This window comes from Nannospalax galili, unplaced genomic scaffold (genome assembly GCF_000622305.1).
Source record: "Nannospalax galili isolate Female #2095 unplaced genomic scaffold, S.galili_v1.0 scaffold6, whole genome shotgun sequence".
NCBI classification, from domain to species: Eukaryota; Metazoa; Chordata; class Mammalia; order Rodentia; family Spalacidae; genus Nannospalax; species Nannospalax galili.
Window position 1 is genome coordinate 1,045,870 of NW_008355036.1, and position 15,972 is coordinate 1,061,841.

The window sequence follows — 15,972 nt, forward strand, 5'->3', positions numbered from 1 at the left end:
GTTACAGACAGTTGTTAGCTGCCATGTAGGTGCTGGGATTCGAACCTGGGTCTTCTGCAAGAACAGCTGGTGTTCTTAACCGCTGAGCCATCTCTCCAGCCCCAAGGTGACAGTTTTTAATTTACTCAGAGATAGGAAGAGTTTGCCAGCTAGATAAAGGAGAGGATGAGGAATGAGGGAGGCAGGGAAACACTATGCAGAGGGTGCAGTGGGGACTCAGGAGATAGATGGTGGGATGTGAGTGGATGAAGCGTGTGGGAGAAGTCACTGATGAATTAGAGCCAGAGAGATAGGTTGAACAATTTGACTCTGGTGAAGGGAGCCAGAGGCCTTTTGGAGCTGTGCCTAAACTCAGGCAGAGGCTGTAGGTAGAAGACAGATGCGTGAGGAAGAATTTTGATGTGGATGAGTGTGAAAGGTTAGAAAGTGAGGAACTTGAGACCTGTGGCTCGGGTGGCTGGATATTTGAGAATGTTGCTGATGTCAAGGAGCTAGATGTGGGCAGCAGGACTGAGAGTGGGGGTGCTGAAGAGGTTTTGATGTTAGGATAGAAAGGCCTTATGAAAATTTAACATCAAATATGTGTCTTATCACTGCATGCATGGCATGATATAGTATTCGTGGAAGACCTTGAGACTTAGGAAATGATGCAGTTAAAGTGAATTGTTCTGTTTACAGGGATTATATGGAAGGAAATTAAGGAATACTGGTGATCCATAAAGAGTAGAAAGGCAGTGAAGCTTTATTGTTTATCTGGACAAATACTGTTGTTAAAGACGGTGCTCTTAACCCAGATTTTTACTGCAGATTGAGAAACTGAGTATTCTCTCCAGTGTGCCTCAGGTATGAGGGCAGGTGTAACAAGAAGAGAGAGCAGCTGTACCCACCTTAGCAGAGATAGGAGGTGAGGGGTACTGTGGCTCCTGATGCTTGGTTGGCACTCAAGGAGCAGTTTGTTGAATAAATGTGTTGAAGACCGAAGTGACTGAAGAAAGTCCCTTTCTAAAAGATAGGGAAGAAGTAGTCATATAGAAGGATCTAAAATTCTTCCAACACTAATAACAGTTTAATCACTTTGCCAAAAGCAGAGAACCTTATTGGATAAGATAGTTGGCATTTTAAAATATTTTTTATTTATTATTTTTATTTTATGTGTGTGAGTATATTGCCTGCAAGTATGTAAGTGCACCCTATCATACAATGTCCACAGAGGTCAGAAGAGGGCGTTGATCCCCTGGAACTGGAGTTGTTATTCGCCATGTGGGAATTGAACCCAGGTCTTCTGCAAGAGCAGTCAGTGCTCTTAACCACTGAGCCATCTCTCCAGCCTGGCATTAAAATTTTTTTTTTTTTTTAATTTGGGATGTGCTCTGCTTCATCCTCCCTCTCATGGACTGACACTAGCATGGATCACTAGATTGTCAAAGTAGGACCAAAGCCAGGTGCAGTGGTGTGTGCCTATGGTTCCAGAAACTCAGAGGCTGAGATGGGAAAAGCGCTTGAGCCTAGGATTTTGGGGTTAGCCTCTGCAACATAAGGAAACCTTGTCTCAAATAAAGAAAGGAAAAAAAAGAACTTATGGGCTAGGCTACATGCTTTACCTATAGTTTACTTGAACTTAAATTTTTTGATTTACTTGTTTTTACTTTTTGTGTATGAGTATTTTGTGTGCATGTCTGTAGGTGTACCCATGCCTTACATAGGTCTTACAATGCCTACAGAGGTCAGAAGAGGGCATCAGATCTCCTGGAACTGGAGCAACAGATGGTTGTTAGCTGCCATATGGGTGCTGGGAACCAAATCCAGGTCTTCTGCAAGAGCAACCAGTGTTCTTAACCACTAAGCCATCTCTCCAGCCCCAGTTTAATTGAACTTCTAAATCCATAAGCAAGAGATTTGTAATCCATTATATAATAGAATTTTACTTAAATTTACTTGATATTTATAAGAAAATCATTGTTAAATTCTGTGGGAATTGAGTAACATGTCTGTAAATCCAATATTACTTATCATTATCAATTTGTTATATAGTCCTCAATACCAAACTTATTCAACATACCTTTGTTCTCTTCTACATAAGTGCAAAGATTTTCTTTTCAAAAACAAATATAGAGGCTAGAGAGATGACTCAGTGGTTAAGAACAGTGGCTACTCTTCCAGAGGAACTAAGGTTGTTTCCCAGCACCCATATTGGGTGGCTCACAGCTGCCTGTAACTCCAGCTCCAAGGGAGCTGACACCATCTTCTAGCCTCCATGGGCACCTGCAGAAACTTGGCATACATGCACACACAGACACACACACACACACACACACACACAATACCAAAATAAAAATAATGAAACCAGGTGTGGTGGTGCTTGCCAGAATTTGGCAGGCAGAGACAGGCTGATCTCTGTAAGTTTGAGGCCAGCCTGGTCTACAGGTCAACCAGGACTAAATAGCGAGAACCTGTCTCAAAATTTAAAATAATAAATAAATAAATAAGCTGGAGAAATGACTCAGTGGTTAAGAGCACTTGCTGTTCTTGCAGAGGATGTGGATTTTGTTCCTAGCACCCACATGGTAGCTTATAACTAACTGTAATTCTAGTTCTGGGGGATCCAGTGCCTTATTCTGGCCTCCATACGCACCAGGCACACAGGTGATGTGTATACATGCAGGCAAAACACCCATACGCATAAAAATTATTTTAAAAAACCAATACATAGCCAGGCATGGTGGCGCATGCCTTTAATCCCAGCATTCAGGAGGCAGAGGCAGGTGGAGCTCTGTGAGTTCAAGGATAGCCTGGTCTACATAGCGAGTTCCAGGCCAGCTGGGGCTACAGGGAGACCCTGTCTCAAAAATACCAAAGAAAAAAGCAAGAACCTGATATGTACCATTCATATATACAGTTTTGTTGTTGTTTGCTTTGAGACAGGGTCATACTATATAGCACTGGTGGCCTGGCACTCACTATGTAGATCAGGCTGGCCTCAAGCTCATAGAGATCTGCCTACTTATACCTCCCAAGTCCTGGTATTAAAGGCATATGCCTTCATGTTCAGCTGATTTTTGTTTGTTTGCTTTCATTTTTGAGATAAGATCTCGCTCCACAGCTCATGCAGGCCTCAATGTCTCAACATGCTGTGACCCTCCTGAGTAGACTTCTGAGTGCTAAGATTGTAGGCATGAGCCACCACGCCTGTGGGACTGTCATTCACATTTAATGGTCTGTATCAAACCAAGACAACTGATAGGCACTTGTTTGCTGTTTGAGCAGTGATTCCAGCCATTGATTTATAGGAATGTCCCAGCACTCCAGCAACAGAGATTGGTGGGCTCCATGTGTTGGTTTTTTAAATGAGCCTTTCAATTAATTTTTTTCTATTCCTTTAAAAAAAAAAATCTCTCCAATAGCGAAAAGACAAACTCCGGGAGCACATGCAAAGGATGCATAACCCTGAGAGGGAGGCCAAGAAAGCTGACCGCATCAGCCGCTCCAAGACCTTCAAACCACGCATCACATCCACAGACTACGACAGCTTCACATTCAAGTGCCGTTTGTGCATGATGGGCTTCCGGCGGCGAGGCATGCTGGTCAGTGCTGAATAAGCAGGTTCCTGCCTCCAGATCCACCTCTTCCAATCAGTGGGGATGAGGCTTACCAAGTTAAATTTGTCTATGGGCCAGTTAGTGGCTAGGGGCAGAAATAAGCAAGTAGCCCTCTGTTGGAATTTTGCTGTCTCCCTTTGCCCTTCTGAACCACTTTTTCAGTGACCTCTTAAAAAGAAAATGTTTGTACCCTTTTTTCCTCCCCTTCTTGTGCTCATATGATACCCAGAGCCTGCACCTATCAGCATATGCTCTACCACTGTGCTGCCTTCCTAGGCCTCTACCATTTTTCTTTGTGAGCTTTGTTTTTCTTCAGTTTGGTCTCTTTGGTCTTATTTTATTTCTACCCTCTCAGTTATTGAATATCTTTTTGGTGGGGTCTTTACCTCCCTCTTACTGTTTTCCATTAGTGCCTCTTTTTCCTGTTAGGAAACAGTGATAGGAAGAGACTGCCCATCAAAACAGGGAATATGGTTCCAGGTTAGCGGAGGCATCAGGGCAGTTCATTGTGTTCAGCTTACTCTGGCCAGTATAGTTAAAGAATATATTTCTGCTAAGAGCTAGAAAGTCATAGTGTTTAAAACTCAGACCCCTGCTTTGTATTCTATTCAGTACTCTCAGTAAGGCCATTGAATAATGAGAGCCAGGTTTGCATCAGGAAAGTTCACCAGAGAAACCCACGCTAGGCCATTTTCCTTTTTCTACCAGTCATTCTTTCAGCCTATTGATGACCACCTCTCCTTCACTTATTTGCTGAATGAATTATTGTGAACTGTTAACAGTGACTGTTGACACTGTTGTCCCTTGTGTCTCATAATGCTGGCTCTGGGCAAAGGCCTTTCTGTTTTGAGCCTTCACTTCAGAGAGTTTCAACTTCTGGCACTCATTACGAGGAAAATTTGTTTAGCTCCTGTTTATAATCTCTCTCTCTCTCTCTCCATTTTAGGTAAATCACTTATCAAAAAGACATCCAGATATGAAGATAGAAGAGGTGCCTGAGTTAACTCTACCCATCATAAAACCCAATCGTGATTACTTCTGTCAGTATTGTGATAAGGTAAAAGCAAAACCTCCCTTCTGGCTGGGCTGCCATGTGGGAGCCCAGCATAGCTACTCATAAATCACTTAGAGATGTCTACCAAGGTGTTGCAGCTACTCTACCTTCAGTAGTTTTCCATTTTAACAAGAAAGGCTACAAAGGCAGACTCACTGTAAGCCAAGGACTGGAGAGAGGGCTAGGCAGTTAAGAGTACTTACTGCCCCCTTATAGCAACCAGATTGAGTCCCAGCACCCACATCAGGTGACTCAGATCTGCCTTTAACTCCAGCTCCAGGGTATCCAATGACCTCGTCTGGCCTCAACAGGCACTACATGTACATGGTGCACATACAGAAAGCAGCTGCATACACATACACATAAATAAATATAAATAAAACTGGGACTGGCGAGATGGCTCAGTGATTAACAGCATTGACTGCTCTTGTAGAGGACCTGGGTTCAGTTCCCAGCACCCATATGGTAGCTAAAAACTGTAACTCCAGTTCCAAGGTATCCTATGTCCTCTTCTGTCCTCAATGGGCATTATATAACATGGGTGCACTTACATACATGCAGGCAAAACACTCATACACATCAAATTAAAAAAAAAAAAATTCTTGGGGTTGGAGAGATGGCTCAGCAGTTAAAAGCACTGGCTGCTCTTGCAGAGGATCCAGGTTCAATTCCCAGCACCCACATAGCAGATAACAACAATCCATAATTCCAGTTCCAGGGGATCCAACACTCTTCTGACCTCCACAGGCATTTCACGACATGGGTGCACTTACACACATGCAGGTAATACACTCATACACATAAAAATAATAAGCTCAGCGTGGTGGTGCACACCTTTAATCCCAGCACTTGGGAGGCAGAGGCAGGTGGATCTTTGTGAGTTCAAGGCCAGCCTGGTCTACATAGTGAGTTCCAGGACAGCTGGGACTACAGGGAGACCCTGTCTCAAAAACACCCCCAAAAATAATAATAATAATAAATAAAATCTTTTTAAAAATTCTTCTACTTGTACACCTTTATAACTTTTGGGTGAAGTTACTACCTTTTATACAGAAAATTCAAGGAAATTGCCTAGCATATCTGTATTACATTCTTATTTTATTCTAATTTATATTATAGTCACATTATCTGTATATATATATTTATACATACATATATTTATATATATGTATATATAATTGTAGGATCAAACCTAGGGCCTTGTACATTGCTAGGCAAGTTCTCTACCACTGAGCTACATCCACAGCCCTGGGTTTTTTAGGACAGGGTTTCACTGTGTTTCTCAGACTGGTCTTGAAATGACAATCTTGCCACTGCCTCTTGAGATCTGGGATTGCAGGCATGGGCCACTACACACAGCAGCCCCTGTTATTTCTAAGAAAGAGCCTCACTCTGTAGTTCATACTGGCCTTAAACTCGGTGCATAGCCCAGGATGGCCTTGAACTCAAGAGTCTCCTGCTGCAGACTCCAGATTGCTGAGATTATAGGCCTGTGCACTATGTACTGTTTTTTGATTTGTTTTATTTGGGGCACTATCAGTGCATTTTTCTGCTTTCCTCAGAATGAAATTATTTTGCTTTAAGTAATAAAGTGGAATTGTAGATTGCTTTCATCGCAAAGTATTTGAACTTGCAGGTGTATAAGAGTGCCAGCAAGCGTAAAGCCCATATTCTGAAGAACCATCCAGGAGCTGAGCTCCCACCAAGCATTCGGAAACTTCGTCCTGCTGGCCCTGGAGAGCCAGACCCTATGTTGAGCACCCACACCCAGCTGACGGGCACCATTGCCACCCCTCCTGTCTGCTGCCCACATTGTTCCAAGCAGTATAGTAGTAAGGTATGGCTCTGGCTTCTGATCAGTCTGGTGTCAAAACCTTTACATGAGGAAGTCTTAATAGAAGAGGGCTTCTTACCCAGGTATCCTGTGTAGTTTTCTGAATTGGTGGGAGGACTGAAAGAGACCAACAAGCAGGGATGGCAGCAAAGAATGGGAGGAAAATATTGTGGACACCTCCAAACTGCTACCATATACCAGTCTACTTTCCTTCCCCTTGGCCTGCTCAGGGACTTATATTTGAAAGTTCTTTGCTCAAGGTTTATAAGCTCAGGCCTAAGGAAGTACTATGTAGGTAGATCTTGAAAAGAGGCTCATTTTTGCTGAGGAAAGAGTGACTGATTGCTGCAGGCATTCATGGGGATTGGGGATAAATATGAGATATTTGGATACTGTCTGGTGGTGTAGGGTCATGTAAATTTTTTTTTCCTTTTCCTCCTTTCTTATTTCACCACTTAAACACTTGTATTGCTCTTGGAAGTGCAGTCACTTCGAAAATGTTACCAGTGTTGCTTTGATTTTTTTTTTTTTTAATTGAATTTAAGAGATAGGATCTCTGTATGTTTCCCAGGTCAGACTCAAACTCCTAGACTCAAGTGATCTTTCTGCCTCAGCTTCCCAAGTAGGTGGGATAATATCCACGAGGCATTCTGCCTGATTTTTTTTATTCAAGCAAACAACAACAAGAAGTTTTTAAAGGCACAAAATAAAATACTTTAAGAACCTTTAGAGGATTTGCACATGAGAATGTATGGCTCAGGCTGGCCTTAAGTGTATACCCTTCTTGCCTCAGCTCCAGTAATTGTGCTTAACTTTTTCTTCATTTTTCAGACCAAAATGGTCCAACACATTCGAAAGAAACATCCAGAATATGCCCAGCTCCCCAACACCATCCATACACCGCTGACAACAGCTGTGATCAGTGCCACACCAGCTGTCTTGACGACAGATAGTGCCACTGGAGAGACTGTAGTGGTAAGTGGGTGACTAGGAAGAGTGTTTCATTCCTGTTAGTGCTCATCCTCTTTCTAAACACTAAAGCCATGCCAATCATGTTAATTGGCTAGAGATGGGGCCACTTATCCTTGGCGTGCTACGTAAGGCACTGTGTTTATGACTGGGTATCCTCATCAGTGCTTTCGAAAGCCCTCCTACCAAAGGAGGAAAGAGAAATTTTTAATGTTGTCTTTCACTGTGATGGTATCAGAACCTCTAGAGCAGATCTGCTGGCTCAGAGACAGGATCTCAGGGCCAGTTTGTAGTTCTATGATCCACCAGTGTATAAAACTAAATTTTAGTAGGATTTAAGAATACTGAGATTGCTACATACAGTTTTGTAACCAACTAATGTTTTATGATTTTTCTAGACAACAGATCTGCTAACCCAAGCAATGACAGAACTGTCCCAAACCTTAACAACAGATTACCGAACACCACAGGGGGACTACCAAAGGATTCAGTATATCCCTGTGTCTCAGTCTGCATCTGGTCTCCAGCAACCTCAGCATATACAGCTTCAAGTGGTGCAGGTGGCTCCGGTAGTATGATATTTATTGCTTTTTACCTTTATGAATGCTATGTTTCCATTAGCCAAGATGGTAGTATCAGTCAACAAAAGTATCCTTGACTCTGCCTGAGGTATAGCTGCTCAGAAGTTGAGTCTTGAGCATTAGTGAAACACTGTCTCCACATGATGGCGCTGGACCCAGTAAGCTTTTTACTGTAGTAAGGAGAGCTAGGCTTCGGTATACACAGCCATCCTGTGCAGTTCAGTGGCACCTCTCCCTGAGCTGCTTCTGAATCTTGTCCTTTAGTAACCTGGTTGACTTCTTCATAATGTGCCAGTTTGATAAATGCCTACATAGGCATTGAATAACTTATTCCAGTGAGAAGTTAAAAAGAATAATTTTGATCGAGTCTTCATGTCAACTTCTTTTCTTTTTAAAAAATATTTATTATTTTTATTTTATGTTTATGAGTATTTTACCTGCATGTTTGTGTACCATGTATGTGTCTGGTATCCTTGGAGACCAGAAGAGAGTATTGGATCCCCTGGAACTGGAGTTACAGATGGTTATTCCTCTGCCAGATAACAAACAACTCGTTCTTATTCATTAGGGAGCTAAAAGAAAGATGTCTACTGGATCTTTTGTTTCCTTTAGTTGTGCTAGAAAGAAGTATGCTTAAGACAGAAATGAACTTTGTCACTTTCAAATAATTTGGTCTCAAAAATTTAAAATCAAGGGGCTGGAGAGATGGCTCAGCAGTTAAGAGCACTGGCTGATCTTTAGAGGACCCAGGCTTAATTCCCTCCACCCCTATAGCAGCTAACTCCAGGGAATCCAATGCCTTCTTCTGATCTCCTTAGGCTTTGCACAACATGGATGCACTTATATACATGCAGGCAATGCACCCATACACATGAAATAAAAGTAATAAATTAAATATTGAAAAAAATTTAAATCGATACAATTTTAAATGCATGGACATTGGTAGTTCCTAGTGTTATTGACTATTCCTTACTTGATTTATATTTTGCAGACAAAAATCTCACTACATAGCCCTGGCTGGTCTCACATTCAAAATCTCTCTCCAGTTTCAGCCTCCCAAGGGATTTTTTTTTTTTTTTTTGTCTTTTTGAGACAGGGTCTCCTTGTAGCCCCAGCTGTCCTGGAACTCACTATGTATATGAGCCTGGCCTCAAACTCACAAAGATCCACCTGCCTCTGCCTCCCAAGTGCTGGGATTAAAGGAGCGTGCCACAACGCCCGGCCTGGGATTTTGTTTTTAAGTGAACTTCTTCTCTGAAAGCATTTCTTTTAACCTCGATCAATATGTGCTTGTTCTGGAACCTGGTCTTTTCTTCCTCCAGGCCACTTCCCCCCACCAGTCTCAGCAGTCTACAGTGGATGTTGGCCAGCTCCATGATCCTCAGACATACACACAGCATGCCATCCAGGTGCAGCACATCCAGGTCACAGAGCCCACTAATGCAGCCCCATCGTCATCCCAGGTACATTTCTCTATAGATTATGCAGAGTGTTAAGGTGGCATCAGAGGCCATAACAGCAGTAAACGTGTTATGCTTGACTACTAAGATGACATCACTATATTTGGACTTTATCAGTATTTACATTTGTTTCACTTTTTGTATTGTTATTGTAGACAGACTTGTATTAAGTTACTAGCTTCCTAGCAGAACTCTGTGATACAATAGCCTAGAAAAACAACCCCCTTCCTTTTCTAAGGGCAATAACTAAATTGCTTCTATGGCTTGGAACAATGACTGTGGAGTTTTGTATTAGTGATTGAGTCTGTCATTTTCATATAGAGAGAGATCTGGAAGTTCAGAGGAGAAAACAATTTTGTTTAGCAGGGACTAAAAATATTTCTGTCCTTTAGTCTTTGAACTAGGTCTTGAAGGAAGGGTACAGTTTTTGCACAATAGGTGGGGAAGGCATTATGATCTAAATAAATTTTGAGTAAAGAAAGTGAGAAATGACAGCACATTTATAAGAAACTGCTATTCTGTGAGGAACAGGAGATGATATTTGGAAAGAATTAGAAAGGATAGTTAGGAATTGGACAATGCCTTGAATGGCAGACAGTGGAGTATGGATTTATCATGGAGTCAGGCGTATGCTTCTCCATGGCTGATATGCACTGTGCTTAGCTCTACTCAGGGTGGAGTGGCCAGTGTAGCTCAGTGGAAGTCATGACTTCTAGGGTGTGTTTTCCATGTGTGTTCTAGGTTTCCTTTGTGACAGGGACAAGTTATTTCACCTCTTTTTTTTTAGCCTTAGATAACATAAATAATTATACTTTTCCTTGTTTATCTTTCTAGAAAGTTTATTGACATTGTTTTGACATCTTTGCAGGTAGTCCTTTGAAAAAAAATTAGAGTTTCAGAGTTATGATTGCTTTTCATTAATTCTTTTCTTATTTAAAATCTTATTACTTTAGCAATTATACTTTCAGCCTTAAATTCTGCTTTATTTTCTTCAGTTATTTGTGAGTCAAATTCATAATTTCCACCTTTTGTTTTCTCTTTCTCCCTAGGTAGCTGGGCAACCATTGAGCCCCTCTGCTCAGCAGGCACAGCAGGGGCTCAGCCCCTCCCATATCCAAGGCAGTTCTTCCACACAAGGTCAGGCTCTGCAGCAGCAGCCGCAGCAACAGCAGCAGAACTCCTCCGTACAACACACATACCTCCCAAATGCTTGGAATTCCTTCCGTGGTTATTGTAAGCACAAGGGGGACAGCTCATGGGTGGGAGAGCTCTAGCCATATGATTTAATTCCATCCACTTTATAATAGATTTTGGGACTGAAGTATCAGCAAGCCATCTTCAATACTCTATGGTATATGTATTTGAGTGAGTTTCATAACCAAATTCAAAGCAGTGTTTTGATCTCAGAATGCCATTCTGATGTATTTTCAGAGATGTTAGGCATGTTAGGAGGAAGGTAAAGTAGTGGCTTAAGCAGTACAATTGATGATGGTAATGTCTCAGCCCTTCTACAAATAATTTTTCCTTTGTATTGGAAAGCAAATCCAGGTCCTCATTAAATGCCAAGCACAACCAATTACTGTGCTTGGCTGTGGCAATGTAAAGATTAATAATGACATTAATATTAGTAAATCACACAATGATAATGTTAGCTGACTTCATTAAGATCTTACTGTGTAGCAGGAATGATTTTAAGCTAGTATATCACAATGTGTTCCCAGCAACCTATGAGATATGTACAATGGGTTTTTTTACATTTTATAGATAAGGCAATTTAGACACAATAACTTGTCTAAAAGATATAACTAGTCAATAGAAGATTGGAATCCAGGCACTCTGGCCCCAGAGCTTACACTCTAAACAACTCTCACCATACTATCTCTTTTAATGGCACAGAGATCATCATCTAGCAGAGGTGGATATATATGAATAGTATTTCTGGGAACCTTGGAATTTATGCTCTAGAACAGGTTGACTGTCAGAGGTCAGAGTTGGTAGACAGTTGGTTGATGATTTGAAACTTTTCTTGGGGAGACATTAATAGACTTCTGTCCACCCAAGACTAGCTTAGTGAACCAATGGGTTTGTTGGGATTATCTGCAGGAGAATTTGTGAGGAGTTATAGGCAGATGTGTGATTAAAAGGCAACTGTATCACCAAAATTCCGTCTCAGCATGGGTGATAAGCCGCAAGACCTGGAGCTCCCTACATAGCTTGCAACTGGCTCTGTGGGAGCTTGTGATTTCATTCCAAACATGCTACTTTCAGGGACCTCAGTATATTCTCTAATCTATTCTCTCTTTGGGGGACATCACCATATTTGTGTGGTATACTCCATTCATCATCAAGACATACCACTCCAAACCACATAGAGGAAGATTGTCACCCTGGGATTCTCCCCACAAATGCAGTGCTCTCAGACAGCTTGGCCTTGGTTACATATCTTATCCATTGCAGACAGCATGTAGTTGCCATTATAGCAAAGAAGCACACCATCCCATACAAGATGGAGAAAGATAGCCATATTGGAATTACTCCTACAGATTCAGCACCCTCTCGTAGTTCAGCCATAGTTGCATGACTCATTGCCCATTGCAAGGGTGATACAACTGTTCCTCCCCAACTCATCTCTGGTTCGGTCTGTCTCTGTTCAGGGGCCAGCTGTGTTTTGTGACATTTTCAGGGGAGATGTGAACAAATGTCCGTTCACTAAGATAGGGCACTAATAGACCAAAGAAATGATTCCACCCAAGCCTGGCTTGGTGAACCTCACAGTGAGTTTATTGGGAATACCTACAGGAGTGCAGATGAGGTGTGCCTTACAGGTATATTGGCTGACTCAAAGGCAGTTTCACCGCCAAAAAGCCCCCCGCCCCCAGCAAAAGCAACATCCCTGGGGCATTCTTGCCAGATTTGCAGTTAACTCCATAGGAGACGGCTTCTCTGTTCTGCAGTTGTTTACTGCTTTTCTAACTTTTCTGGAGTCTTAACTTCAAAGCTTCCCAAACCTAGTAAATTTCATGAGCTTCCTGCGCTAGTAAGATTCTTTGGCTTCTTTTTCTTACAGTCTTGTGAGCCTTCCTCCTTTCTCCCTGGAGGGAATAGCTATATAACAGGTGAGATGAGATACTTCGGTACAGGTTGGCAAGTGCAAAATGTTTATTACTGCAGATGGGGAAGGATCAGGATCCAAGTAACAGACCTCAGGAACAGCAAGTAGGAGAACTAAGCTGAGAAGGAAAGTATGATCCTCTTCCTTCTCCCTCTCTTCCTCTTCTCCTTTTGAGATAGAGTCTCACTCTGTAGCCTTAGAACTTCTGGTGGCTGGCCTTGAACTCACAGATCTGCCTCCTAAGTACTGGGATTACAGGCGTGCAGTACCACGTCCAGCTTTGATCTGATTGGTTTATATGGGTCCTATCTTTGTTATAGCCATCCTTGGCTAGATTTTATATGTTTATCATGAAATGCAGTGTAAACTCTACAGTGAAGACTAATTCTGGGTTTTGGTCAGGGGAAGACTCTTTTACTCATAGTAAATAACAGTAGAATCCTAGAAAATAGACGGTTATTCAGCTTAAGAAAGTGAAATGATGGAGATAATTACAGTAAGAATAATGTGAGCTAGCATTATAATATGAAAAGAAGATTCTGGAACTGAAATGATCCACTAGGAAGAAATTCTAGAATTATGCACAGTAAAGAGAATACTATAATGACCCCTCTGTGCCCTTTATTACCAGCTTTTGCCCAGCCTTGTCTTACCCTTCCCCATCATTCTTTCCCATACCCTGGCTGGGTAATTGACCCATCGTATCATTTTGCCATAAACATTTTATGATGTATCTAAAAATGAAAAGAGTGAGTATGGTGTGGTGGTGCACATCTAAAATCCTAGCACATGGGAGATGGAGGCAGGAGGATCAGATTTCATATGTTCAAAGTCATCTAAGGGTACATACCAAGTTTGAGGCCAACCTGAGCTGCTTGAAACCCTGTCTCAAAAAAAAGGGTGGAATAGGGTAGTGAGATGACTCAACTGGTTAAGAGCACTTGCTGCGCAAGTGTGAGGTTCTGAGTTTGAATCCCCAACACCCATGTAAAAAGCCTTGAATGTCTTTTTTAAAATATTTTATTTATTACTTTTATTTTATGTGTATGCATGTATTGCCTGCATGTAGGTAAGTGCACCTGTGTCGTGCAATGCCCGTGGAAGACAAAAGAGGCTGTTGGATCCCCTGGAATTGGAGTTACGGACGGGTGTTAGCTGCCATGTGGGTGCTGGAATTTGAACCCCGGTCTTCTGAAAGAACAGTTAGTGTTCTTAACTGCTGAGCCATCTCTCCAGCCCTGAAAAAGCCTTGAATGTCTTTAACTTCAGTTGAGGGGTGGAGACAGTCTGATCACCAGCTGAGTACACCAGCCAGCCAGCCTAGTAGAAAGACGAGTTTCTGGTTCAGTGAGAGACTCTGTCACAAGGGAATAAGGCCGAGAGTGATAGAGGAGGACATCTTGTTGTCCTCCTCTGGCCTACGCATGTATATGCATGCTATGCATACCTGGATACATTTGTAACACACACAACAAAACACCAGAAAAGAAAAGAAAATTTAAAAAAAAAAAAAAAGACTTTTTTTGTTTGTTTTTTTTGGTGCTCAGGATCAAACCCAGGGCCTTGAACATGCTAAGCATATGCTCTACCACTGAGCTACATCCCTAGCCCAAAAGACTGGTTTTAAAAACTACATTATCAGGCTGGAGAGATGGCTCAGTGGTTAAGAGCATGGGCTGCTCATGCAGAGGACCTGGGTTCAATTCCCAGCACCCATATTGAGGCTAACAACCATCCTTAACTCCGGTTCCAGGGAATCCAACACCCTCTTCTGACATCTGTGGGCATTGCACAACATGGGTGTACTTATATACACATAGGCAATATACTCACACATAAAAATAATAAAGTATTAAAAAAAAAACTACATTATCACAGACTGGGCATGGCATAGTGGCACCTGCCTTTAATCCCAGCACTTGGGAGGCAGAGGCAGGTAGGTGGATCTCTGTGAGTTCGAAGCTAACCTATTCACATAGTGAGTTCCAGGCCAGTCAGAGTTGCATAGTGAGACCCTGTCTCAAAAAACAAACAAATACATTATCACAGTATTATCCAGCCTAAAGATAAATGACAGTAATTGTTTAATGCCTTCAAATATAGTTCAAATACCTAGTCAGTATTCATATTTCTGTGACTGAGAAGATGTTCTAATTGTTCAAATCAGGTTCCAAATAAAGGCCATTCATTGCAGCTCATTGTGTGTGCCTTTGGAGTTCACATGTGCTTGCTTTCCCCTTTCAGCTGCTGTTTCTCTGTTGAAGAAACTGGGTCATGTGTTCTGCAGTCTACTCATTCTGGATTTTGCTGATGGCATCCTTGTGTCACTTGACATATTTGCTTCCATTTATTTCCTATAGATAGGTGATTATATAGAGAGGCTTGGTCAGAGTCAGGTTCTGTTCTTTCTCCCAAGATTCTCATTGCTGATCTTCCTGTGATGTTAGGAGCCTCTGATGTTTGTTCCTTAGCTCCATTTTATTATATTTCACAAAGTTGTGATACTCTGATTCTGTTGTTCTTACTCATGGATTAGGTCAAAAAATTCTATAAAGAAAAAAAGTTGTGCTGATGTGTGCTATACACCTTTAATCTTAGCAGCTGGCAGCCAGAGCCAAGAAGACTGCAGGCCATTGAGGGCTACACAGTAAAGTCCTGTTTCAAACAAGCAAACAAAGAAAAGAAAAATTATCTTAATTACAAAGTTATTCAGAATACTTTGAATAGGAAATGCAAAGTAAATACTTTAATGCCTGATTTATCACTTTTATTTGCCAATTTTCAAAATAGTAAGTTGTATTTAATAACTACATGATTAGAAGAAGCATTTCACTACAGCTTTAACATATTCAGTAACACACTCCAGAGCAAGAGCACATCTCTTTCACAAGTGGGTGCAAGTTTCTAGGTTCACAGTTGAATTAATACAGTTATACAGTATTGAACTCAGTATAAGCCCTGTAAGACATAAAATTGAATGAGTTTTTAATCTTTAAAAAAGATCTCCATTTCATTTTAGAATATATTGTTCCTTGCAGAAGGACTCATTGTTTTTGCTACTAACACTGAGATGTTGGCGCATGCATCTCTAATCCATATGTATCTGATTATTACTAGTCATAATCGGTTGCACTTGGATCCTTGGTGCCTGTGTATGTCTATAAAGTCATGGGGTACATTTCAATGGTAATGTTTATCACTTCTACTAATTAGCACGACATAAATTTCCATGCTTCCTCCTCAAATATAATACATTTTTTAACTTGATTTTGGTGCGTGTGTATGTGTGTGTGTGTATCACACAGAACATCCCAAACCATCTTATTCAACTATACACCCACTTCCCAGATGGCACCCTCCCATAGC

The 15,972-nt window shown here is 41.5% G+C and overlaps 1 protein-coding gene across 2 annotated transcripts in view; it reads left to right on the plus strand.

Annotated features, from left to right (window-relative positions):
* The window catches only part of Prdm10 (PR/SET domain 10), a 143,836-nt gene that overhangs the window by 108,986 nt on the left and 18,878 nt on the right, over nucleotides 1-15,972 (plus strand). For both annotated transcript variants that reach the window (XM_017802922.2, XM_029555542.1), the window contains exons 14-20: nucleotides 3,402-3,581; nucleotides 4,543-4,653; nucleotides 6,287-6,487; nucleotides 7,316-7,459; nucleotides 7,852-8,022; nucleotides 9,357-9,497; nucleotides 10,544-10,727. In XM_017802922.2, the coding sequence (XP_017658411.1) occupies nucleotides 3,402-3,581; nucleotides 4,543-4,653; nucleotides 6,287-6,487; nucleotides 7,316-7,459; nucleotides 7,852-8,022; nucleotides 9,357-9,497; nucleotides 10,544-10,727 (1,132 nt within the window). The remainder of the gene's footprint in view (nucleotides 1-3,401; nucleotides 3,582-4,542; nucleotides 4,654-6,286; nucleotides 6,488-7,315; nucleotides 7,460-7,851; nucleotides 8,023-9,356; nucleotides 9,498-10,543; nucleotides 10,728-15,972) is intronic.